General features: G+C 37.9%; 1 protein-coding gene across 1 annotated transcript in view; it reads left to right on the forward strand.

Moving 5' to 3' along the window:
• ca16b (carbonic anhydrase XVI b) overlaps positions 1-25879 on the forward strand; it is a 157510-nt gene that overhangs the window by 63307 nt on the left and 68324 nt on the right. Inside the window, exon 3 of the mRNA XM_081607086.1 lies at positions 23781-23960. Within this exon, the coding sequence (XP_081463212.1) occupies positions 23781-23960 (180 nt within the window). The remainder of the gene's footprint in view (positions 1-23780; positions 23961-25879) is intronic.

Here is a 25879-nt window from a genome sequence, read left to right on the forward strand (position 1 = left end):
TCTCCTGCAGACTTGGGCTGGAAGCGGAAGCTTGGATCTTGAATGGCTGGGTGGAGCGTGTTATATGATGTTGTGCTTGCGCTGCTAATTGCGTAACAAAACACGTCTGCATTTAGAAAATGCCTTAAAAGAAAGTGTTATGTAACATAAAACCAAAGCAGATTAAAAATTCAATTAGATCAAAAATGTGCAGCGCTTTGAGGACTGTATTAGGAAACGGTCTCAACATTTGTTGCTCAAGCACGCTGGAGTAAAATGTAACAGTTGCTTTTCAGCTTAAGTGCTGCTTCCATAGGCTTCAGCATGTTTGATGGTGTCTGTACTCTGCGGACTGTGCCGGACTTGGAAACTCTTTGTGTTAATTATCCATGAGTTTGAGGGCTGAAGAATTGGAACAATGGCCTGAAATTAACAAGCTGACAAGGAACTTTTTTATGGGCAAGTAGTGGAGAGCTTTTGACTGGCCAAGTCCTTTGACCTAAATCCAATAGAGTATGCATTCTCCATGCTGATGACCAGACTGAAGGCAAAAGCTACTGAAGCAAGTAATGTGAAGCTGGCTTTTTCCACCAAGCACCAGCAGGATGTGTCTGCTCAGGATATGTAAACTTGAGAATGTTCAAATGTGAGAAAAACTTCCACATTTTATTTAGAGGAAAACTTAGTAAAATCTCTTCTCTTTCTGTTACAACAAAAATCTGTGGATGATGAATAGGTGTATCTCAAGAAATTTGAATGTAACTGAGAAGCTAGTTTATTTTAATAATTGCTGCTGACTGCAGAACACAGAATTATATATTTCATATTTCAAGACTTTCTGTTAATTTTGATATTTATAGCATGCAATCAATGAAGGGCCAGATCGTTTTTAGTGTCATGTCTCAGAAAATTTTGATAATTACAGGTGAATTTTAAAAATGATCATAATTTTCGGACTCTAGGCCACACAATTTGAACACTGCGATGCTGTTAATAAACTGCTTCATACCAACGGGTTTCTAAAGGTTAGACTGCTGCACGATGAAGAGGCCTGCACAAGCTCAAAAGCGAACTGCGAGACGAAAGTGACATTGAGAGCGACAACGAAAGAGAGACCGAGGAAGTGTGAGGAGGATAACTTGAGCGGTTTTAGTGAGTAGGACAAAGATGAAAATAGCAACCAATAACTTTTCCTTTTTTTTAAACAGCCATGTTTCAGGCACTGTTTTGAAAAAGCATTTACACAACATATTTGTGTGCTACTGTTATTTTATTAAACCATTTTTCGATATAAATATATCATGGTACGATTTGGACAGTGGCTTATGGACAAGTGCAGCCTAAATATGCACCCCTTATTTTTCTCGAGTTATATTCAAGTGTGGTCAATAGTCTGGCGTTTATGGTAGAGTTGAGAGAATTAAAATGTTATAACCATGTTATGTAATCCTGTCAAGATTGTGGTTATTTCTGTTGCTTGTACACCTTTTCCTTCCACTCAACTTTCCATAAATATGCTTGGAGCTTGCAGCACTTTGTCAAGAGTCAGCTTTTGTAGTAACATTTCATGGGTTATCCTCCTTGAAGACTGTATCAATGACCAGATAACTGTCAGCTAAGCCATATTCTGCCTTGACATAATGTTGTGTAATGTTGCTGTAAGTCATAGTAATCAAAACTGAAAGAATTAAATGCTTCAAATATGTTTTCTTGTGTGTACTGATGATAAAAATTTGAGTTTCACTTTAAAAATTTAATTAGTGGTTTAGTTCAAATTTCACAGCCATAGATGTCCTTACCTCACACAGATTGGTGTCCAAACTACTCAAAGTCACCGAGTGCTGAAAGCACATTTGAGAAGGACATGAGTGAGAAAGTTGTGGATTTATTGGAGCCAATACCTTTACAACAATATTTAGCAATAAGTCCACCATTGCATTCATTTCCTACCATCATACAAACCTACGACTGATCACCGCTTTGCTTATGGACTGCTCTTTTCTCTCTCCATGATAATTTTTTTTAAATAAGCAATTTTAATTTTAAATGCTTCTTTAGTTAACTGTTTTTCAACACGTTTATTTATTTATTTATTTATTTTTCTCGTGTTTGCACAGTAGCTGAAGGACGTTTACACGGCATCTTATATTGTTCTTCATCTGCAAAGCTCTTGCAGTTTCCTTACACCCTAGCAGAATCAAATAAAATCAACATTAACCTCTGACAGACAGGTAAAGTCTAAAGACTGTTAACTTTGATCGCACCACACACTCTTTTTCACTGCAAAGTGGCAGACCAGAAGCTGCTCATTTCAAGGTAAATGAGATTGCCGTGTCTGGCAGTGATAGCACACTCACTGCTACCTGTCAGTCAGTGTCAGGTCCTTTAAAGTATCACAGGAAGATGGTACGAGCACGCATACACACACACACACACACACACACACACACACACACACACACACACACACACACACACACGCACACACACAAAAAACCCTTACAAGCTATATTTTGAGATCGCTTCCTTTACTGTTTCTCTTTTTTTTTTTTATTATTATTTTTAGCAGTTCATGGATAATTTAATTCATTCATAATTTTTTTCAGATCTGCTTTATCCTTTTCAAGGTTGTGGGGGTGGAAGGCAGCCTCATCTAGTTGTCACTTGGTGAGAGGCAGGGTGGACAGTAGACAGGTTGGCAGTCCATCACAGCACAACACAGGGTACACAAGACAAACAACTCACTGGATTGATCAATTTTGGATCCCCCCCTTGACACAACATAAGGTTTTTTTAAACTGTGAGAGAAAGCCAGAGGACCTGAAAAAAGACAGAGGAACAACATGCTGCTGCTCACACAAAGACCTACAAAGCTGAGGCTTCAGCCGGAGGTCTTCTCGCTGTGTGTCGACAGTGCCAACCACCACACCTCTGTGCCGCCTACATCTGTGGCATTTTCCAATATGACAATTTTAACACTGTTGTAGCAGCCAAAAACTACTTGCCATGCAGATAGTCTCTCCTGCAGAGAACAAAGTGATACTTCCTCATTGGGTGTTTTGTGATCTCGGAGCATCTCTGTTGCATGTTAGGTGGACATGTTGTGCATGTATTGTGTGCGCCTTTTATCTTGTCCGAGTGCTGAGCCGGCGGCGACCATCTATATTTTCTAGTATTGAAGAAACCGTGTTCTGTCTCTGTTTAAGAAATACTTCTGAAAAAAGAGGCAGAAGTAAGACCAGAGCCAATGTTATTATGCCTGAGGTTTTTTATTAAACTAAAACAATGCAAGGATGTGCTGCTAAGTAAAGTTTTGACTGACCTAAAGTGGTGGGAGTTTTTAGTTGTGATGCGTTTGATGAGAATGGAAAACAAAATGAGAAATGTTTGTATTTGACCTGCTAATCACCAATTAGATCTGATTTCTGGCTGCATTTCTGAATGATAAAACAAAATAAATAAAAAGACAAACAAAACCAAACTAACCTAATGGTTTTTTTTTCTTGTAACAAGAATTGTACTATAAAATAAATATAACAACTCTAAAATAAGTTGTTGACTGGCTGCTCTCATCAGAACCTAAGCAATAACCTCACTGGCATTCTTCATTATTGAAACCCCCGGTTTATTCATGTGTTCTTTTAAAAGATGGGGTGAAGAGGTGGGGTAAGGGAAAGGGTATTTTTTCTGACAAGGATTGGGGGTGCACAGGGTAACTCTGTTGCTATCCAGCAGGAAGGTGAATGAGTGGTTCTCTCGGGGTACCCCTGCTTCTTCCCACACTCTAAAAAGCATCCAGGTTAATTGGTCTGACTTAATTTCCCTTAGGAATGAATGTCTATCTGCAAAACTGTTTGTCCTGTCTTTTTCTGTGTTGCTCTGGGATAGATTAACGACTTGTTTGGGGTTTAGCCCAGCTTCTGCCTAATGCTGGAGCACACTGGGGTACACTGAGGTACCATCCTCCACCCCGCAACACAACTTCAAAAGGATGAAGTTACAAGCAATGGACAGACGGATGGATAATAAGAATGGGACAAATTAATGAGCGTCTATGTGTAAATGTGTCACATTATAGCCTTGGGCTGATTACCATCCACTGTTCCTTTAAATTTAGGTTCATCCTTGTGAAGTGGGTGGTTTCTGCCACTCTCTTTACATCAGGATTGCAGTGTCACATTGGTGTTCAGTGCTTCTTCTGCTGATAGTAGCAACTCAGGCCCACTGCTGGTCCCAGCAGGTCATTTGTAGAAACTGAATGGTGTCTTCTTGTTCAAACAGCAAATGTATCACTGTGGTTTGTGGGTGGTTCAAATTGTCTGACCACATCATGAATTTGCTTGCATTTGACCAATTGTAGGTGCCAATTTCCTGCATTTTGTGCTGTTTGTAGCAATGACAATAAAAGTATTTGTTAAAAAATAATCATTAATAATCACTATCCTAGCCCTACACTTGCCACTGCACATAGTCATGTTTTTAACTACAGAGGATAGATGGCAACAATGGGCTTAACCTATTAAAGTCTCCTAGGTCAGTTAGTCTAATCTTACAGTCTTGGCACACCATGATTCCTTGTTAAAGCCTCATTGCTTTATTGGCTTCAAGTATTTTCTTCTCAGGAGAGACGACATCTCACCTATACATCTGTCTCAGTAGCTTTTGTTTTCATACTGCTAATTGGTCGTTATACTGCCATAAGATACTCTCAAGAAACTTAGAAGAAAGTTGTTTTTTTTTAAGCTAAGGAGGAAAGCCCACTTTTGGATGGTGCTCTTCAGCTGAATCACATGGCTATGTGTAGTGCCTGAAAAACAGACCGTTTTTAGGAGAGCTCAGCTTTCACACAAAGTCATGTTAAATCCTAAACACTCTGTGTCTGATGTAGTGGCATGAAGATTGTTGGTATTGGAAGATTCACTGTTACTGTACAAGATATTAATTTGGACCTACAAAGTCTGTGGCAGATAGTCAAAAAGCAGAAAAACGGCTTTTGGTGGCTTGAGGCGCAGTGTTGACTCTGGCTGTAGTTCTACTTTTGATGGATGCATGCAGATCTTTTTCCCAATAATAGGCGCAGATTGTTAATATCTATGTGGAGCGCCATATTGGACCACCCCTGGAAGCACAGATGCTCTAAAACGGGGCTCATAATTTAAAAATGAAAAGACCAGACTAATTACCAAGATTTGCATCCAATTAGTCATCCTCGCATCCTGAAGTAATTTGTTGTTATTAAAAAGAAACATTTAAACCTGTGTAACATGGGTCAATAACTTATGTGCTGCATTGGCAAAAGGCAAGTTCAACTTCCCAAATGTCTCTGGAGCACTTTTACTTTGATAGTTGAGATAGCAGAGGATTAGTGATGATCCATTGGATCCGATGATTTATTGGATCTTGTCTGCTTTTTATGTTACTCTGGCTTTGACATTACACTTTAGATGAAAGTACTTATCTTATCTGAACCCCCTGCCAGCTATCCCAACTAGACCTTTAATCATCTGCCACAGCTGATGTCTTTGCAGCAACTCCAAGGAAGTTAATACTTTAGTAGTTTCACATAAAATGATAGAAATTCCCACTGTGTGGCAAGCGTGCAAAGCTTTACTAAAAATAGATCAGTAAAAAAAATAAAAAATGCAAGTAGTGCTTGACAGGTAAAAAAGGAGCATATTTGTCATGTAGTAGAGCTTACATGCACTGAGTGAATGATTGAGGACGAGCACATCTGGATATTCACTCTGACCTACCAGTTTGGTTTTGACAATTTGCTCACATTTATCACAATTTAAAGTTTACAGCAGAGGCTAATTTAGAAATAGTATTTTTTTTCGGTTTCTACCATTGGACAGCACAATGAGTGTCAAGACTGTCACATTTGAACACATTATGGTAAGATTATAATAAGCAAGCGTCATTTTTCAATACACCTTGGCTGTATGAAGTTGGAGCCATTTTGCTTTTAGGACTGGATTAATTCAACAAGTTGATAAAAACATATACTTAACAGATTTTTGGTCAATACTGACATTGTAGCACTATGCAATTTCTGCAGATTTCTCATGACATTCCAGAGGTGCTTAGTTTAGATTTAGATTTGGAGGTAATTGGACCACAGAGAAATCATTGCCATATTCAAGAAACAAGTTATTACTTGCACCTTGTGAGAAGGTAAATTATCCTGTTAGAAGTAGCCATCAGAAAATGGGTATTCTGCAGTCATCAAGGGATGGATATGATTAGCAACAACACTTGATCAGGCTGTGGTGTTTGAATGATGCTCAATTAGTCATAAGAAAAAAATAACTTTCACACATTTAGACCACCGACAGCAGCCTGAGGCATTGTTATGAGGCAGGATGAATCCTTGCTTTCACGTTGTTTAGCCCACATTCTGACCCTACCATCTGAATCCTGCAGTTAAAAATCTCATTGGACTCTGCAATGTTTTTTCTAGTCTGTTATTATTCCATTTCCGTGAGATAATGCAAACTGTATCTTTTGTTTCCTGAGACAAGGGCAGCTGATGTGGCCTTGTGGTCACGGAGACCCTCTGCTTCAAGGTTCAACATGTTCAGAGATGGTATCCAGCATACCTTGATTATAATAGGTAGTTATTTGAGCTACGGTTGCCTTTCTCTCATTTTGAATCAGTCTGCCCACTCAACAAAGACATTTCATTCACACTAAACCTCAGAGATGGTTGTATGCGACAGTCGCAGCCTATTAGGAATTTTTGAAGTACTCTGACCAGCCATGTTCAGAGTCATTTAAACTTAATTTCTCCCAATTTGATGCCATCTTTGAGCTTCTGGAAAACATCCCATCTTGATGCCTAGATGTAGTGAGCGATGTCATGTGACTGCCTCATTGTGTTAACCAGCAATTGAACAGATGTACCTATTAAAGTGACCAGAGTGTTCAGATCACATTAGATCTGTATATGCTGTGATTCCGGGTAGATTTAGTTCTAAAATCATTTCTCAGACTTTGTTACTTTCTGTGTTTAGGTGAACGGGCTGATGGCACTCAGCGAGTAAGACAGACACGAGGTTTTTAAAGGTCTTGTTTTGTGAAATTCATTTTGATAGTTCCACGACCTCTGAGGTGTAAAACACAAGCTGTGAAAATTAGAACCGGTATACTGCTGCCAATCTTCCAGCTCTCGGTGTAACAGGACTGCCCCCTCAAAGTTTTGTAGTGTAGTTCGGATTCTGTCTAGTGTCTGTGTTAAAGTTGTTATACCAGTAGTTATCAAGATGAGAATTTGCACCCTCGCTGGCCACCTATTTCCGAGCAAACCACTGAGACGAATGCAAAGTGGGTAGAAGTGGAGCTGCCTGTGCACCTCTGAAAGGTCTTAGCTGTTTAGAAAACACATAATGTTCTACTGTTGGCAGTGGGGGGCAAACACAAGAGCCATCAAAGATCTTTTTTTTTTTTTATTTCAAGTAGTTATAAAAGGTGTTCACCCTTACTGTCTGTACAGCCTGTGGAGGAAAGGTTTTACACGTCTTCCTGTTTAGAAAAGCTCATGGAAATATAGCAGCCGTGATGTGTTTTGACAACTAAATGTAACTAAAAAATACAGGGCAAAAAAATAAAAAATAAAATAAAATGTCTTCTACATTTAGACTACTTCCTCTGCTACTTTTGCTTTGGAGCAGCTGCTTCAAACAAACAACTGATGCCCTTGCTGTCAGAGACCAGGTTCTTCATAGGGAAAACAGTAATTATACCTTCCTGAATGCTGAAATAGCTAGTCTGCATCTGCCTTAATGTTTGTTTATGTTATTATGTGATTTTGGTGTTCTCACATTAAGCCATGCAACCAAAGTCAGATGTTTACACTTACAGACTGAACCATAGCATTATAAGGCAGGTGGAACATTTGACACTCATAACTTATGATCCTTGGCAACATGGTCCAGTCACTGATGAGAATACAGTAAATAAATATTTTGGAGACGTTAGGATTGGCTAGATTGCTGGGCAGGATGCAAGGAGGAAGTTTCCAGTATGATCAGACTATTGACTGAACAGTTGGGAACTTTAGAATTGGATTGCCTTCCATTCATTGATCTATACTTGGGAATATGATATGAGGAAAATAAGTGCAATACTGCAGTGATAACTACATCTATGCCAACATGTTTCATAATGAATGTTGTTTATGGAAGAAGACTTTTCTACATCACCAAGAGTGTTAATGACGTGAAAAGAAGCTCAGAGATGTAAGATGCTATTTAAAAGAAAACTGTATTTTCAGCGACATGCCAAGACTCGTCTGTGGTTCATTCAGGTTGCAAGAGAGAGGGAGAGAGAGCGAGATGTCCATGTTTCATACTTTGCTTTGATATTGAGGTGACAATATCAAAGCAAAGGTTAAAATTTTACAACCAAAAATCACAAAATGAAATACTGATTGGTGCAGCTTTACTAAATTTCAATATTATTACTGGTTAGTTTATTTTAAGATATCAAGGTGATATATTATGGACTATTAAAAAGGGTTTAAATAATTTGACACGTCATAAAAAAAAAATATATATATATATACCGTATTTTTCGCACAATAAGGTGCACCGGATTATAAGGCGCATATAACAGACACTACAGTAGAGGCTGGAGTTACGTTATGCATCCACTAGATGGAGCTGCACTAAAGTGAATGCCAACAAAACAGTCCGACTCCGGTCAGCGAGGAGAGCTTTCCACGACTGGGCCGGGGCGTGGCCGGACTGTGGTCACCCTTCTCCGTTCGCACACAGCATGTTCGTGGAGAACCTGGTGCTAAATGTCCTGCAGACGACCTGATTCTAGACGGTCGGTAGGTAGATGGGTCAGTCAAACTTTATTAATAGATTACAAACCAGCGTTCTGACAACTATCCCAGCATGCACCACCCGCTTCTTCTACGGGTGAAAATGAAGTCGGCGGCTGCTTACCGTAGTTGCTAGACCTGTTGTGGCTCAGTATTGGTCCATATATAGGGCGCACCGGATTATAAGGAGCACTGACAGCTTTTGAGGAAATTGAAGGTTTTTAGGTGCGCCTTATAGTGCGGAAAATACGGTATATATATTTTTTATATAGTTCTATCTAATGAGAGACGCTTGTCTCATTTTTTTCATACATAAACTTATTGTTCAAATGACATTATATTACATATACATGTGCTAACATTATGAATAATTTTGACTTAACTGTGTTGCTAATTTTAACTGCCCCTTACTTGTTTACATGTAAAACATTATTTAATGCAGTGTTTCGGGGAATCATGTGGTAACTTTTGGAAAAAAAAAAAAAAAAGTTTAGATTTTTTCTTTCACTTTGAATAAACAGTTTCAATCTTAATATTGGACTATATTGTGGAATTTTGTATTCTGTACGCACTAAACAATACAGCTACAGGAAATACTGTACAGTCAGAAATTGGCTTTATGGAAATGTGGCTGTGGTGAGCTTTCCTCTTTTCTTAACACGTCAAATATTTTTTCAGCTTTTTTTTTTTTTGTGGCTTTCTCAGTGTTATGCTACTACCACTGTAGGGCCGTGAATGAAGACATTACTTTTTGTGTACTCGTTTTTCTCCGAACTGACAAGGCCACATAAAGACCTATTTAATTTGGTGAAGTGTAACTGAGGACTCACTCATGCATCCGTGAGAGTGTATCCCACAGTGACCCTCGGTTGCCTTTTTTTTTTTTCTTCATTCTTTCAAACGGCGCTGATATGTCAAGTACTGTTTCTCCCCTCAGATCTCATTCAGATCCAAGGATGCAGGACAACATGGAGAAAACGGGGTTTTGACACAGCAAGGAAGCAAGTCCTGCTATTATTTTGTCCTTTTATGATTCTGTGGTTGAAATTTATTCACTGATCTTCATTGCATATTCCTCCACTTCTCTTCTGAAGCCTGCTGACGCCCACTGAGGGCGTTATGGTTCTACCTTCATGGTTCACTGATAATTGAGTCGTCTTATGCAGTTTTGCCAGCAAAGAAATCTGATGAGAAATTCCTTTGAAAGTAGAGTCCCTCATGAATACAAAACTCCGCACACTTGAGGTAGAAGTGTAATTGTTGTGGCTGATGAGTGTTTGATTCTCTTTCCAAACACTCTTTCAGTTATTTTTTTTAAAAATCCGTTGGTTATTTGTTATTTTCTTTTACAGTAACTTTCCGAGAACAGCGGTAATCTCCTCAAAGGCGGGGAAGGTTCTTAGTCGCATTGTTGTTAAGTCACTTATTTCATCCTTGTTGAACATTTTGTAGTTTTGGCAGCGTGACCCCATTTAGACTGTGGAACAGTCAGTCACCAAGCTGCCCTAGTTTTGCCATGATGAGTTTGTTCACTCTGATTGTAGATGCATGCAGTCTGATACACTTTCAGATACACCAAATCAGATTTTATTAACTTAGATGTATGTTTCCCGCTGATCCTTTTGTTGTCAAGAGGCCTCTATGTGAGTAGCTAAAATCCCTGTTAGACCCCCAGATGGCTTTGGCGGTACAAATGAAGGACGTGGGCGCCTGTGTAAGTATTAGCAAATCCATGAAGCGATAATGAAATTGTAGACTACGACTGGTTGCTTTTGCCCAACGTGGAAAGAGTCTCCGTCTCTGCTGCTAAAAGCTCAGTCAGCATCCTTCAGTAAACTGGATCTGCTCTCTTCTCTCCCCAGTTGATTCGACTTGCTCTGAGCTCTCTTCCTTTTTCTCTGTCACATCTCAGCCATTAGGTCACAGAGCTGCCAGGAAGCATGTAAAAAGATCCGCATGACACAGAGACACTGGAAAGAAGGGATGAAGTCTTTCGGCGTGTTTTGTGTGAAGGAGCTCCATCATCTGGCTTTGCATTTTACTAAGACAGGACCGCAGTTTGCTTCTAGAGTTATTTGGACAAATCGGCACACTGTTGACTTTGTGAAAAGATTGGAAACTCTCTGCATGCTTATAAAAATACACCTCATATCAAATATTAACTTCATATAAAATGAATAGTAGGATTAAAAGCATGCCAACAGCTGAATCTGCTATAAAAGATAAATGATAATAAGCAGTGCTGATGATCATTAATATATTATTTATTTTTAATTTATTATTAATTTATTATTTACTTGTATTTTTACAATCTCAAAAACACATAAGGTCAAAGCTAGAGATGCATTTATCAGGCTTCTACACACCAATGTAGAGATTTAATGTACAAAATATTATATTTTTGTTCAAAAATTATCTTTACGATTCATCATGGACCACATGTCCTGTATGTTTCTAGATAGGAGTAGATAGGGGGCCTTCATTTGTTGAACCAAAAAAGAAAGGTCTACTTACTCTTGATTGCTAAAAGCAAGTTTTTTTCTTTCCACTGTTGCCACATGCTTCCTCAAGATGAGCCATTGCAGCAACATTAATGGCTCAGTAGTTATTGACCAGGTTTGCGTACATAGATATGTTTTGACCAGCCGTCCTAATGAACTGAAGTAGTCATATTACTTTTAGGATTACAATCATATCCAACTACTTGATTTTTCTGTATTTATATAAATTAGAATTTCTGTAGAATTGAAAACAAAGTGTCTCTTGATAACATCCATCCATTTTCTTTACACCCTTGTTCCTTAGTGGGCTCGGGAGGGGTGCTGTTACCTATCTCCAGCTAACGTTCCGGGTCACCCGGACAAGTTGCCAGTTTGTCGCAGGGCAACACAGAGACACACAAGACAAACAACAATGCACACACACACACTCACACCTAGGGGCAATTTGGAGAGGCCAATTAAGATGACAGTCATGTTTTTGGACTGTGGGAGGAAACCGGAGAACCCGGAGAAAACCCACGCATGCACAGGGAGAACATGCAAACTCCATGCAGAAAGACCGGTGCCGGGAATCAAACCCAGAACCTTCTTGCTGCAAGGCAACAGCTCTACCAACTGCGCCACTGTGCAGCCCTCTTGATAACATTTGTTTTGAATTTGCAATAGAAAATTATATATAATTAAATAAGACTGGACAGCAGCATTGCCCCCGTTTATTCTTTAAAACACATGTTCCTTATCTTTTTATGGTTTTAGCTAAACCTAGAACAAAGTGCATCAGAATGAATTCTGTTTGTTGATGTGTTGACAGACCGAAAGAAAATGTCTTTTTTAATGTGATGCAGGTAATAAAAAGAGAAAAAAAGAAACAGATTTCTTTTTTTTATTCTGTATTTTCAATTACTGGTTTGTTCTGTTTCGTTTGAACAAGATATTAAGAGCTTTCACATTCTGTATTTGTTTGCATTAGTTTTTGATTTTGTTCTACAGCGTTAATTTTAGATGTAAATAAAGTGACTCTCATTCCTGCTGAAGTGTAAAAAAATCTATAAAGCGTAATTGTTCATTGCAGCAGTACAATCTAAATACAAAATTAAACCATTAATTTGAGTGCATTTAGTCAATGAGGAAAATATTCCACATTCAGACATCATAGTGCGCTGAAGCATTTTTTTTATTAGCACTTATTTTTTCCAAGTGGATCAGAGAGTTCAGGAACCTTTAATGAGTAGTTCATGGTTTAATGCTTCCATCCATCTACTGTCTAAACCTGCTTGTATTTGCAGGGTTACAGGGCGGGCAACAGGACAACACAGACACACATATGACAAACAAACATGCACTCACACCCCCCCTCTCTCACCCCCCTCACACACACACGCGCACACACACGCATACACACATAACTAATGCCAATTTAGAGAAACCACTTAAGTCATGTTTTTAGATTGTGGAAAGAATCCAGAATGTCTAGGAGAACATACAAACTGCATGCAGAAAAACCCGAAGCCAGGATTTGAATCGAGCAAACAAGGCTGATGTGTGTCGACAGTCATATTTCAGGAAATGACCGCAGGAAAATAGTTCCTTTCCTAAACGTGCCTATATCTGTGATCAGAGCAATTATTGAGTTTAACACATATGGAACTCTGACAAACATGGCTGGACAAAGTCTTAATGTTATCTCGACACCACACACTGTGGGGGAAAAAATCTGGAAAGCAAAAGAACAAAGAGTGGCATCTCTGGCTTCTCCCAAAAACCAATTATTTTAAGGCTTTATAAGACATCTTCATCAGAGGTGGCCAAAAATGTAGTGTGTGCTAAATGACTCAGAATGGCATTACTTTAATCTTTAACTTACATGTATTGAGGCGAGATCGAAGCTATTATTATTATTTTTTTTTATTTCATTTTATTTTTTTTACAATATTGATATTGTAAGTGAAACAATGCTAACTAAATCAGAATTGATTTGTCCTGGATGGATGTGTAAAACCCATCAAACGTAGGATCTTGTGTTTCAGAATAAAATTGATTCAGGAAGTTTGTGGCAACTGAGTGCAGTCATTCTATACCATAAGTGTGTGCATTGACTATTCTTCACTTCTTTGTGTTGGAGGATTTCTGACTGCTGTCAGTGTGGTTTAAAAAAAAAAAACATAATTACTATGGTGCATCTTGTGCACTTAGACGTCGTTGTTGCTGACAAACTTGAAACCAAAGTGATTCAGATATTCGGTAAATGATCATCTTAAAAAAAGAGAAATTCCATTTTTTGTTACTGGTGTTCTAGATTTGCATTAATAAGGATTTGTAACGCTGTATTCAATTTATGCAGAAAAACTCTTGACGGTATTGTACCATTTGGTAGGTTAAAGTTCAGGGCTCAGTGTAGAAATCATCTTGTGAGATTTATCTCAAACCATCTTTGTAATTTGTTTTTCTTTCTTATTTCATTTCCTTAGCTAAGCTTTGTTTTTTTTTTTTTTTAAATGAATGGTAAGCCAGCCTATTTTTAGTGCATGTTGCTGCATCCTGCAGTCTTTTGTAGCTTTATACAGTTGATGAGTTCCATGTAATCTAAAACACATTTCTCTTTTTAATCCACTGTAACTGGAACAGTCTTTAATGTGATTTGATGATACAAGAAAAGCAATCTTTCATATTTTTTTCCTCCCCCTCTTTGTTTGCAAGGAGTTGAATGATTACCGAAAAGCCCTTCTGCCAACGCCTGTCTGAACTTTGCAAAAGTCTTTGAAAACATCAGTTGTCTAACCTGGACAATTGATATTAGCCAGTGCTGCCGTGCGGCTGTTTCCGCCATCTGTAGCGCCGTCAGCATATTGAAGCTGACAGCAGGGATGTTGTTCAAAATGTTATCCAGTGCCCCTGCATTTGGTGATGTTATTTTACAGCATCCACACGCCTTTAATCTTCTTACCACCACTCCCATCCATGCAAACGCCGTGACCCTTCTCCGTGCTCTTCTGCCGGCCATGTTTTCCTGTCAGTGCTACTCATACATATGGACTGATCAGTGTGGATTTTTCTTTTTTTTTTTTGCAAGTGCGACTGTGCCAGTTCTGGGAGGTCTGCCAGCCGGCATACAGCATGCATGCCTTCACCGCGAGGGACAAAACGGAAATGACAAGGCAATTGCCATTCTGTCAGCATTGCCATGGAAGCGCAGGCATGGCTGTTTATCCCAAGGTTAATGGGATGACGTCTGGAACTGAAAGTGCCAGATTGAGAGAAACATGTGCCTGTTTTATTTAAAACTACTAGATTGCAGGCAGTGGTGTCACATCACTCAGAGGAAAGCCTCGAGCAGGTCGGAATAACAAAATTAACATATGACTTTACAAACATCACCCATATTACCTCTAGTGTGTATTAAAATGTGATGAGGGCTTGATTTAATTTTCTTTTAAATATCTGATTAGTCGATGACGCTTGCTAGTTCATGAGCTGCGACTGATATAGCAGCAGATAAGAGCTTTAATCTGTGAATTAAATTGAAACGAAAGTGAAGGTTTTAAAACTAAACCTGCGAGGATCCAAATGAGTTTACCTCGTGCCGCTGCTTGTAGCCGATGGCTGCTTGTTTTGAGACGAGTGTGCTGAATTGCTTCCTGCCGACTTGACGCCTGTTGTATTAAAATTCATATAGGAGCTATTTTTGTATGCAATATGCATTTACAAATGCAGCGTTGTGTGGATCCGTCAAGGACACATGACCGCATAAATGAGCCACTTGTCACTCATCTTCTGCCGTTGGAGGCTGCTGGCTCCTTTTGTAAACAGCTGAGTTGATGAATCGCACAATATGATTTATTTAGAAACGTCCCTCCCACAATTTATTTTCATGTTTCTCCTTAGAGTGGACGTTTTATTTGTTTCAAAGCCATAAGATCCAACTTATAGCAAAACTTTTAATTAAATACATACATATTACAGCCAGTGGAACTCGACAAGCCAAATAATCAATCTGTCTTGTTATTTATTGATTACAATTGTACTCATTTTTTTCTTTTAATCAAACTCTATGTAGAGGTTACAATGTAATTACATTTATGAGCTGTTGTGTGGAAATGACTCCTTTCACGTCTCGTAGCTACTGCTCATGTAAGAATTTGCACAATATATTTTATGCCTTGTCTACAGGGCCAACTTTCACACACCTTAAACTTTTCCCTATTTTGTCTGATTACAACCAAAAACATATTTGTATCTTATTGAGATGCTATGTGATGAAATACTTCAAAATTGTGATGTAAAAAATAGTTTTGTGGTTTTATTTATATTATATTACATACATTTATATTAAGCCAACTTTTACTTGTGAGCATTTTATTAAAATCCACTGCAATCGATGATCTGTAGAAGTAACTCCTGATTAGGAAACAGATTATAAACCAGCTTCATGAAGCTCAACACACCAGCTATGTCAGCGATTAAGTTGTGGAGAATTTAACTGGACCGGAGGAGGTTAGCAGCTTACAGAAAACTGTGTGCAAATCAGAGAAGTAGCGTAAACGGCCATGGCAACCAGTTGAGCAGCAAGATTTAGGTGGCAGAATCTGTTGACCCAACTCTTAAGTTGTCCTCTACAAAAATCTGACATTTATTGAAGAGTGACTTTAGCAAAACAATTGTTGAGAGGAAAAAAAAAAGTAAAAAGGCCCATTTAAACTCTACCAAAGCAAATCTTTGAAATAAGGTGCTTTAGCCAAAATTAAGCTTTTTTGGGGGTTACATGCAAAACATTGCATGTGAAGAGAAAATAACCCTACATATCAACCTGAACATAACACTCCCACAATAAAACATGGTGGCGTCAGCATCATGCTGTCTTCAACACAGGTGGGAAAGCTGGTCAGAGTCTATGGGAACATGGTTGAAGCTAAATATAGGGCAGTCCTGAAGAAAAACCTTTTTTTAGAAGCGGCTGAAGAGTTGAGACTGGGGCAAAGTTTTGCAGTCCTAATTTTAGTGGTAGTGGTGCTATAAACTTTCACTCATTGGGGCCGAGTGGAAACACACACCACACATTTAGTATTTTGATTTGTTAAAATAACAAACATTGGAAGTAGCTCATCATTTTCCTTCTATGTCACAATGATGGATTAAAATATACATTGAGGTTTGTGGTTGTAACATGTTAAAAGCATTTCACTGAACATGAATACATTTGCAACACATTTTATGCTAATACAGCTGACTACTATTCAACTACTGCTCAACGAAGGGAGATTTACCCTTTTGGTCCCCTGAACAAACTGATTAGAGAACCCATATTTTGAGCAAAAACACGATAATCTCTGATTAACTTTTCCTAGATGAGAGTTCTATTGCTGAAAGTGGAAGGAGAACATCACTGTACAATAGTGAACACTCATTTTATCCAATGACAGAATATCAGACAAAGGGAAATAGTCATTCTTGAATGGTGCTGCTTTAATGACATCCTGTTGAAGTTACTCTGGCCATTCTGTTTCCTCTAAATATTCCTTAAATCTTGTTCTGAGAATTTTTCTGCTAAAACATGCATTTGTTCTTAGTATGCTGGTTTTGATGCTCCACTGCTTAATTGCTATCTGCTGGTACTCCTAGTACTTTTTAGAATCTGTTTGAATGAGTAACTAGCCAACTGGAGTTTTTTTTTTTTTTTTTTATGTAACAGCAGCTGATTGAACTTTTAAAGCACAACTAAGCTCTAAAAAAGACCCTAAAGCCCAGAGAAGTTAAACAGAAAATCTTGCAGATGTAGGGCAAACTATAAAGGAAGAAAGAGGCCTTAGGGAATATACTGCTCCCTCCACATTTATTGGCATCCCTACTAAACGTGGAAAAAAAGCCTTAAAATAAATGCATCATTTATTGCAATGGCAAGATCTCAGTTTGAAAAAAAAAATGCTGCAGTTGTTTATAAGTGAACTCCTTTACTATCTCTTCCAGCTATGCAGAATGGCAAAACACACATGACCATAATCCAGTGTAGCTGGTTTAAACTTTGAAAATATTACTCTAACTCTAGATACAGGCAGGTTTGGGCCAGGAGACATTTTCTTTCATCAGTTTCCTGACTTTAGAAGAGCAACACTCTAGGGATGAAATTAGTACAAGGAAAATTAGAAGACAAGAAAGATCTTAAAACTACAGATCAAAAGAAAAAAAAGAAGCACATTAAAAAAAAGTCAGAATCTGTCAGTCTGGAAAAGGTTTGTCATTTTTAATGTTTTGAGAACCCAATGTACAGTGAGAACTATTACCCACAAATGGAGAAAACATCAAAAACTTAAGGTCACAAAAAAATACAGAACAACATCTCCTCACTTCCCCCAGTTAACGGCAGCATTCATAATATACAAAAATAAGAAAAAAGACTATGTAAAACCTGGCATCCATGGGGGAAAGATTCAAGCCTAAAACTACTTCACACCAAATATAATGCAAAGATCTGTTTCATATTTGTGAAAACAACATCTAGATGATCCCTAAGACTTTTAGAAAATCATTCTGTGGACTGTAGACATAAGTGGAACCTTTTGTGTCCTTTTACAAATGGCATAACACATATTATTTTAGAAAAAACAACATTAAGCTTATAGTCAAACATCGTGGCGTTGTGATGGTCTGGTCTCTTTCTGGACATAGATGCTTTTCCTTAGTTGATGACAGGTTAATAATACAAAACAAAGCAGTGCACCCACCTCTGACTGGCTAAAAATAACACAAATACATTTTGAAGATGCTTGTCTAGGCTTTGATCCAAATAAAATGCTGGAGTGTCGACCTCAAACCCGCACAATGTGCCTAAATTAATTAAAATAAAGTCGGCTGTTCCCTCCATTGGTGGCAGAACCAGTTATTAAGTTTTGGGAGCAAATACTGTGGAGGTGGAGCCAGGTTGGATTGAATAACCATTTTCACGTAATACATAAGGGCTATCTTTATTTTTTTTTTGTTTGTTTGATTTATTTGATCTGAAACTATAGTGAAAAACAAACTAATCTAGAGGAGAAGAACAATTTCTCATGGTACAATATATAGATAATTTGTATATCTATATATATAGATATACAACCTGCTATACAGGAAAGCGGGTTGTGAAATGGAGGGAAGAAAAACAGCACAGGTCAGCCCAATCTGCGATGGCCGCATCGAGGCAGTTATGGTTTATTTTTAAAAAAAGCAAAAAACCCCACAAAACTTCATAATTAAAACACATATCATTTTAATATGTTGCAGTTGCATATGCTGTATTTTGTAAGTTTTGTTAATTGCTATTTGTAGCATCAGTAAGTTGGCAAAAATAAAAACCAAGAAACAAAACAATTGCTGCTTTTTGCTCATCCTAAACAAGGGGCAGTGAATCTGGAGGCCCCTGGACCATTTCTTCACCAAAATATTGCAGCCTGTTTAATTCCTAATGCCTCCCACTCTGGATTTCAGGGTTGACAGAAAACACAGACAGAGCAGGTAAAGTAAAAAAAATGGGGAGGAATTGTAATGCTTGTTAAAAAAACAAATGATTTATTCCTAGACGCGTCATTTGGACCGAGCCTCTCCTCAGAGTGAACGTTGGACGGTTGGCTGTGAGCTTTTGTCCCTATTATCCTCTCAGACATTTTACCTGTGTCATTTTCTTTAGCTCAATTGTGTTCTGGCCACTAACAAAACACTGCAATCATACGTCTCTTTGTGCAACACTTTCTAAATGTTTCTGAGATACTTAATTCAGTAGTTTCGCTGCGTCTATAAGAGGTTTTAAGCACATTAAATGGGTAACGTGGCGGTGTTTCACCAAAGCCAGAAGCAGCTGGAAACTGACGTAGTAGGTAATGTTTCACACAACATTTTTGGAACATGTAATTATTTTAAATTTCTTCACCTCGGCCTTGTTAATCCTGGCTGCAGTGGGAAAGGCTAAAACCCTGACATTATACTCTGATTCTGATGAATGGCAATGAGACAGATTAATCGACTGCTGTGCAAACCCTTACTTATCTGATTTTTAGGACTGCACCTCCTTCTCTGTTCCTAAAAGGCAGAAAGATCCCTCTAGCATTAAATGGGATGTAATTTGTGTTTGAATGGAAAGTTAGCAAAAGATAACGTTTCTTTTTATATATCTCTATTTTAGTTTTACTCACTTCTCTGAATTGTAATGGTGCTCAGTTAGATTTTTTTGGAGTTTTGGAGTTTGAAAAAAAGCTTCAGATTTGCATAAAACTTTTCTGATTCTTTCTCTGATTTTGGAAAACAATATATGGGAATTAAAACAGCTGCTTTCTTTTTCTTTTTTTTTTTTACATTTTCGCTTTTTATAGTAATTTAAAAAGGGCCAATTTTAAAGTTGTATAATTCAGTTTCCAGATGCTAACCAATAATACAGGTAAATATATTTTTTAAAAACATTAACTTACTACTTTTTTATTGCACAACAAACATAGTACAGTAAATTCAAAAGTTTGGGTGAAACATTACGGACATGGAAAGCAGAGATGAACATTTATGACTGAATAAAAGTTTTATTGTCCTATAATCGTTGATAAATTTGAAACTTGTCAGCAAAACAATTTCAAAGCTGTTGTTGGAAATACAATCCAGACTATCCTGCTGAAGACACTATGCATTTTCTTTAAAAAATAATTGGGACTGATAATAGTCCTAAGTAATTGATTTAGACTAGTTTATCTTTAGTATTTTTCAGAATAAGCATGTCCCCGTGTTTTAGTTTGAGCTTCGGTTCAGTCAGGAGAAATGTTCACACTTTGTTTGGATCCTTTATATTTGATCTAAGAAGAGCATGTTTGGAGCAACGACATCATATGTTTGGTATGAACCAATTGAAGAATTCATTAAGATGCATGTTTATTCTACCATGAAGACTCTTGGTCATCGATGCGCCTGTCATGGTTATTACACAGGAACTCATACTTGGTTAAAGTACAGCAACTTTTGAGATGTAAACATAAAAAAAGTGATTTTGATCTCATTGGACGGTGCCCATGGAGCAGTGGAATCAGCCTCTCTGCGATCCCATCCCTTTTTAGTCCTGGTTTCTCAAACCAAACATACTGTGGGCTTTTATAGTTGCCTCTGTTGCCGGATGATTGACTTTTTTTCAGCTGTTACATTTTGATGAGGCTGTTGATTCAAAGTGAGATTAACCTCATAGTAGCTAGGCTATTACATAAGAGTGAGTCATTTCTTTCATTGTTGATATAAAAAATATATTGCCTCAAAGAGCTTTCATCTTTTGAATCAAAATATCGTGCAACAGTGCCGCAGGCAGTTAACTGGGCTTCACGGTTTCTATTTTGTATAAGCTGCGTTGTGGCTAACGTCTTAGCGAGCTCAAATCAAATGGAATGGAATATACTGAAGATGTATTTTTTTTGTAAACAAAGCCTTAATAGAAACTTTTGCAGGCATAAGGCTTTTATCTGAAAATTGTAAACATTTGCTCCATGTTATGTAAATCCTCCGCGTTGTTGTGATTGGCAAGCGGCTTTCAAATTGCCTCATAGCATTAATGTTTAATTTATAATGTGTTGTATCCCAGGATATGAGATACTGTGACATTGCTGGTGCAGAAATACTATTAAATCTATAGTCCTCGCTGACAAAGTTAATCCTGCTTGCTAATGCAGCCATTAGTTTTACATGCAGCTCAAACGCGTTGTAAAACTCAACCCAATTCAGAGCTTTACAGTTCACTATATTGCAAATTATGTGTCGCACGATTTTGACATTTTGTCTGCACACCAGTGGGCAGATACTGGGCCAACAGAAAGTGTTCCCTCCTCCTCAATTTTTATACATTTTGTTACAACATAGACTTATACTCAAATTGATTTGAACATAATTACTGTTTAAAAAGTCTACAGAGAATATCCCACAGTAAGAAATGGACATCCATCCATCCATCCATCCATCCATCCATCCATCCATCCATCCATCCATCCATCCATCCATCCATCCATCAACATGCTTATCCCTTGTGGGGTCTACGAGGGGTGCTGGTGCCCATCTCCAGTGGTCAACAGGTGAGAGGTCGGGCACCTTACATTATAAGGTAATTTAAATGCTAAATAAAATAAGCACACAAGAATTCACACCCTTTTCTCCAATGCTAAAAATGTAACTCCTGCTATAAACTCCTTAGAGATTGTTAGACAAATTGAAACAAAGTTATCTTGTTCGGTGAATCCAAAATACAAATTCCCCAAGTATCATGTCTTGGGGAAAATTGGAGACAGCTACTCCAGCTACCACCATCTCTACTGTGAAGCACGGTGGTGGCAGCACATGTCCACACTAACCAAAACTAAGGCAGTGATTTATCTTTCGACTGCAGTGTTCTGAAGCACACAGCCAACATAACAAAGGAGTGAGTTCAGGCACAGGCCTCCATAAAGTCAGGCACTCATAAAATGATGAAACTAAAACTACTGAAAGTAAAAACTGTAAAGAGTAAAAATAGATTTTAAAAAAAAGGACCAATAAAACGATGCAATGATGTCACAGTTCAGCATAGATATGTAGCTCTTGAAAAAAAAAAGAAAGGCCACTGCACTGAACCCCATTGAAAACGTCCTGGTTATTCCACCAGATATTGATTTCTGAACCCCTCCTGAGTTAAAACATTAGGGTTGTTACTTCTAAATATATATGAACTTGTTTTCTTGGCATTATTTGAGTTCTTGAAGCAGTGCATCTTCTTCAATATTTTGACTATTTCTCATTTTCTGCAAATAAATACTAAATTTTTGCTTGGAATTTTGGAGACATGTTGACAGTAGTTCATAGAATAAAAAAACTATGTTCATGTTACTCAAAAATATAACATAAAGTCAGAGAAACTGATCATATAAAGTGGTCTCCTCATTTTTTTCCAGAGCTGTACATGCTGTAAGACCAAGGATTGTATTGAAGAGTTTTGGATCCAGAGGTCCTGGATCAAAAGTTACTTTATTTTACTCCTGCAACGATTGTGCAGGAGTAAATCACGTGACCCATATTCAGAGGTCTCAGTCCGCAACAGGACCGAGTCCCGGCCCGTTGACCTTTGCTGCATGTCTTCCCTCTCTCTCACAACCTACTTTCCTGGGTGATAATGGTCAAATAAAGGCCACCAGAGATGGAAAAAACCTTTGAAACAAAAAACAAAAATGAAAGCAGAAAGGCAGGCGGCACCCTTTGTCGTTGACCTCGTCCACATGAACGACACGTCCAAGAGGAGATCCTCTCCTGATGCAGCGATGAGAAAACATCTTTGCCTTCTTGTAGGCGAAGGATGACATCACATGATTTCCTTCCTGAAACTCATCCTCTTCCTGTTGAAGTAGGTTAACGCAGTGAATTGTTGAATCAAAAAGTTATGCCAGCCTCCTACGTTCAGTCCTTCAGAGTCCAACAGAGTGTATCTTTGAGAAAAAGAAACATACTCTAATATATTTTAGGAGAACTCTAAAATGTGGCAAAAGGTGGAAAAAATGAATAGGTGTGAATATTTTCCGGTGGCAGTGTTTGATTAATTTTCTTAATCTCTTTAGTAAGTGTTTCACTGAATCACAAAGAACCGTACGATATATGTGTGTATACATTCACTCCCCATCCGTGTGTGCTGCTCTCTGGTTGAAGTGGTGAAAATCTGCATGTTTCAAAATAATCCTGGATCACATTGTCTCTTTGAAGGAGTCGCGCACAGTCTGTTTAGCTGCAAGGTGTTTATACATAGCAAGACATAAAGCCATCCTTGATTCCCCCCTTTTTTTTAGTGACTGGGAGTTCTCATATCTCTTTCATGAGCCCATGGCAAAGTTGTCCTATATCTGTAGGGAATGAGATCATGAATATTGTGTTAACCCAGAAAAGTTGAAATCCACGCATGCCTTCTTGTTCCCCTGATCCCTCGGCTTTTGTTGTTGCGTTGGCCAATTGTAGCCTGGAAGGGATCAAGGGGACCCCTGTCGGTTGTGGATTATTCCTTTGTTGAAGTGCCACTGTAGGGGATAGAGGATTAAAAGAGCAGAGAGTGAATAGGGATTGTACAGGAAGTTATTCAGCTGCATGTAACATCCATGAACCATTAATATGAAGTTAAACAAGTTATTGATTAATGTTTATTTAATTTTTAAAACAACTTAAAGGAATGTGCATTAACTTGGTTTTAATTTTCTACCTTAGTTTTAGGGGCTGTCACAAAGATATTCCTATATGTGGGTAGTTTAGACTAGGATTACCAATACTAAGTTGAGGTGCTTTCTTTGTAATCTCAGCACAATTAACATAAAGCACCATTTGACTGTTTCTTCACCGTGTTGCCTTCATCACCCTGTAGACTGCTGCAGCAGCAATCGTAGTTTCAGAGCTAATTCTCTTAGATTAAGGTAACTAGTCTCCATTAGCCTAACTTGTGGATGGTCTGTATCATTTTGTGTCTCCTCTTCATTCTGCAGGAAGCCATGGGCCTCGAGGCTGGGCAGCTTCTTACCCAGAGTGTGCTGCAAAGGACCAGTCTCCTGTGGATATTATAGATGAACAAGCTCTGGTGCTGGACGAGTACCAGATGCTGGAGCTCGACAAGTTCAACATAGAGTCATCCAACCAGACCACCATGAAAAACACTGGAAAGACAGGTGGGGATCTCTAATGATCAATAATGATTATGAGCAAATAAGTATACATTATTTTTTAAAATGAATCTATTTTATCAAGAAACTGTTGAAGAGAAATTATTCTGGAAAGACTTGTTCATTTAGGGGTCCAGATCCAGGAAAGCCTGCAGGCCAACACCTTGTTGTTGGCCTTTCCTTCATAAAGCCAACAGTGAAATCATTAAAGCACAGACTGCACTTAAAGTGCTCTTAACTTCTACATTTACATCTAATAGAAAATTCATGAAGTTAAAATGTTCAAGTTATACCTGGCAGTTTTAAGTTTTAAATTATTTAAGTTTATTTATTTTTTTCTTTTCCTCTAATTTGAAATGAAGACGGTATCTCTGCAAAGATATTAAAACAATGTATTTCATTTTTATGACCCTTATTAAATTATTGGTCTTTAAAAATGTTTGACAAGTATGTGACTTTGACGTTTATTTCTTCGCCGCTGACTTTGCACAAACTAACCTTTAATTTTGCCCATTCATCTTCAAAGGCTGCCATAAATTGACAAATATATTGTATTCTTTATTTAAAATAAAAACATATTTCACAAAATAACTCCTCATAAAGCTATAAAAATGAAGGATTATAATGATTAATTTATTTTTATTCCTGTTTAATCAAATATTCAGAAGTAGTCATACGGTTTAATGATGAACATTAACTACATAAAAATGTGAATTTGATGGTGTGAATTAATGACGTGTTAATATACCTTGAAAGTACAAAATAACACTTGGCAGACAGTTTATGTTGAGGTTAAATGTGGGTTAAAATCTCATGTCTGTGAATCTTTCCATCTCTGCAAAGAAAGATCTGTGACTTGCTAACTTTAGACTCCCTTTAGCTGATTGGCTTTATGACGTCCCATAAGTCCTACCTACAAATCTGCTCCTCACAATTTTTCAGCAGAATAAACAGGAAGTACAGTCATGATACGGAATCACAAATGTAACACTTGTATTCTTGTTTTTTGCACGACTCATGTAAGTTGTATTGACAGTTTTGAAAATGATACTGTTGATACTTTTTGACTTTTGTACCGCTGTGACCTTAAAGCTTATTGGTCGTTCCTACTAATGCATTTGCAAATTAGACCTCATCTTACTTATTTCCATATCTGCTTGACTGCAGCATATTTGACTATTTTGAAAATAGATGTTATTATTTCAGACCTAGTCAAATTCCTGTCACAGCATGTTACAGAAAAGCACAATTATGCTCATTTAGTGAGACACACACACATTCAGTTGCCGTATGATTTGTGCAGCTGAAAGAGGCTTATGAGATGTTTTTATCCCCTTATTATTGCATTCATTGTCCTCGCCCTTTGCTTGTTTCCTCTCTTTATATGCAGCTTGCAAACCTTGTTTACGGACACATTTGGAATCTCACTCAATTAGCTGCTATTTCAATTCACTGCCCCATTTTCTTTTCTTTAATTCAACAAATCCGTGGACCACTGGTTTGAAAACTCTGACCTTAATTGATCTGTCTGCTTTTGGCACCGTTTCTCTCAGAGCAGTGTCATCTCTTGCGTTTGATCATAATGAGAGTTGTTAGCCTCCATGACAACCAAGGCCACTGACACAGCCCGGCAATGCGGCAGGCTGATTATTTACGAAGTCGGAAGTAACATGACTTGGGAACATGCACTACAAGAGGGAGATTTAAATGGCTCTAAGTACCGTGAAAGTCAGGAAAGTGGTGTCGCATTACCACAAAATGATGCAGGGCAACAGCTTTCTGAAAAGGTCAACTTAACATGCAACAAATTCACATCACCGTATTTTGAAATTGATTCACTTTTAGTTCGACCGAAGAGAAGAGTGTATTTTTTATTTATTTATTTTTAATCTTTTGTTTGCCGTTTTGCTGTAAGGAGGGCAAAT

The sequence above is a fragment of the Poecilia reticulata genome, chromosome 5 (assembly GCF_904066995.2).
Source record: "Poecilia reticulata chromosome 5, P_reticulata-male-v2, whole genome shotgun sequence".
In the NCBI taxonomy this organism is placed as follows: domain Eukaryota; kingdom Metazoa; phylum Chordata; class Actinopteri; order Cyprinodontiformes; family Poeciliidae; genus Poecilia; species Poecilia reticulata.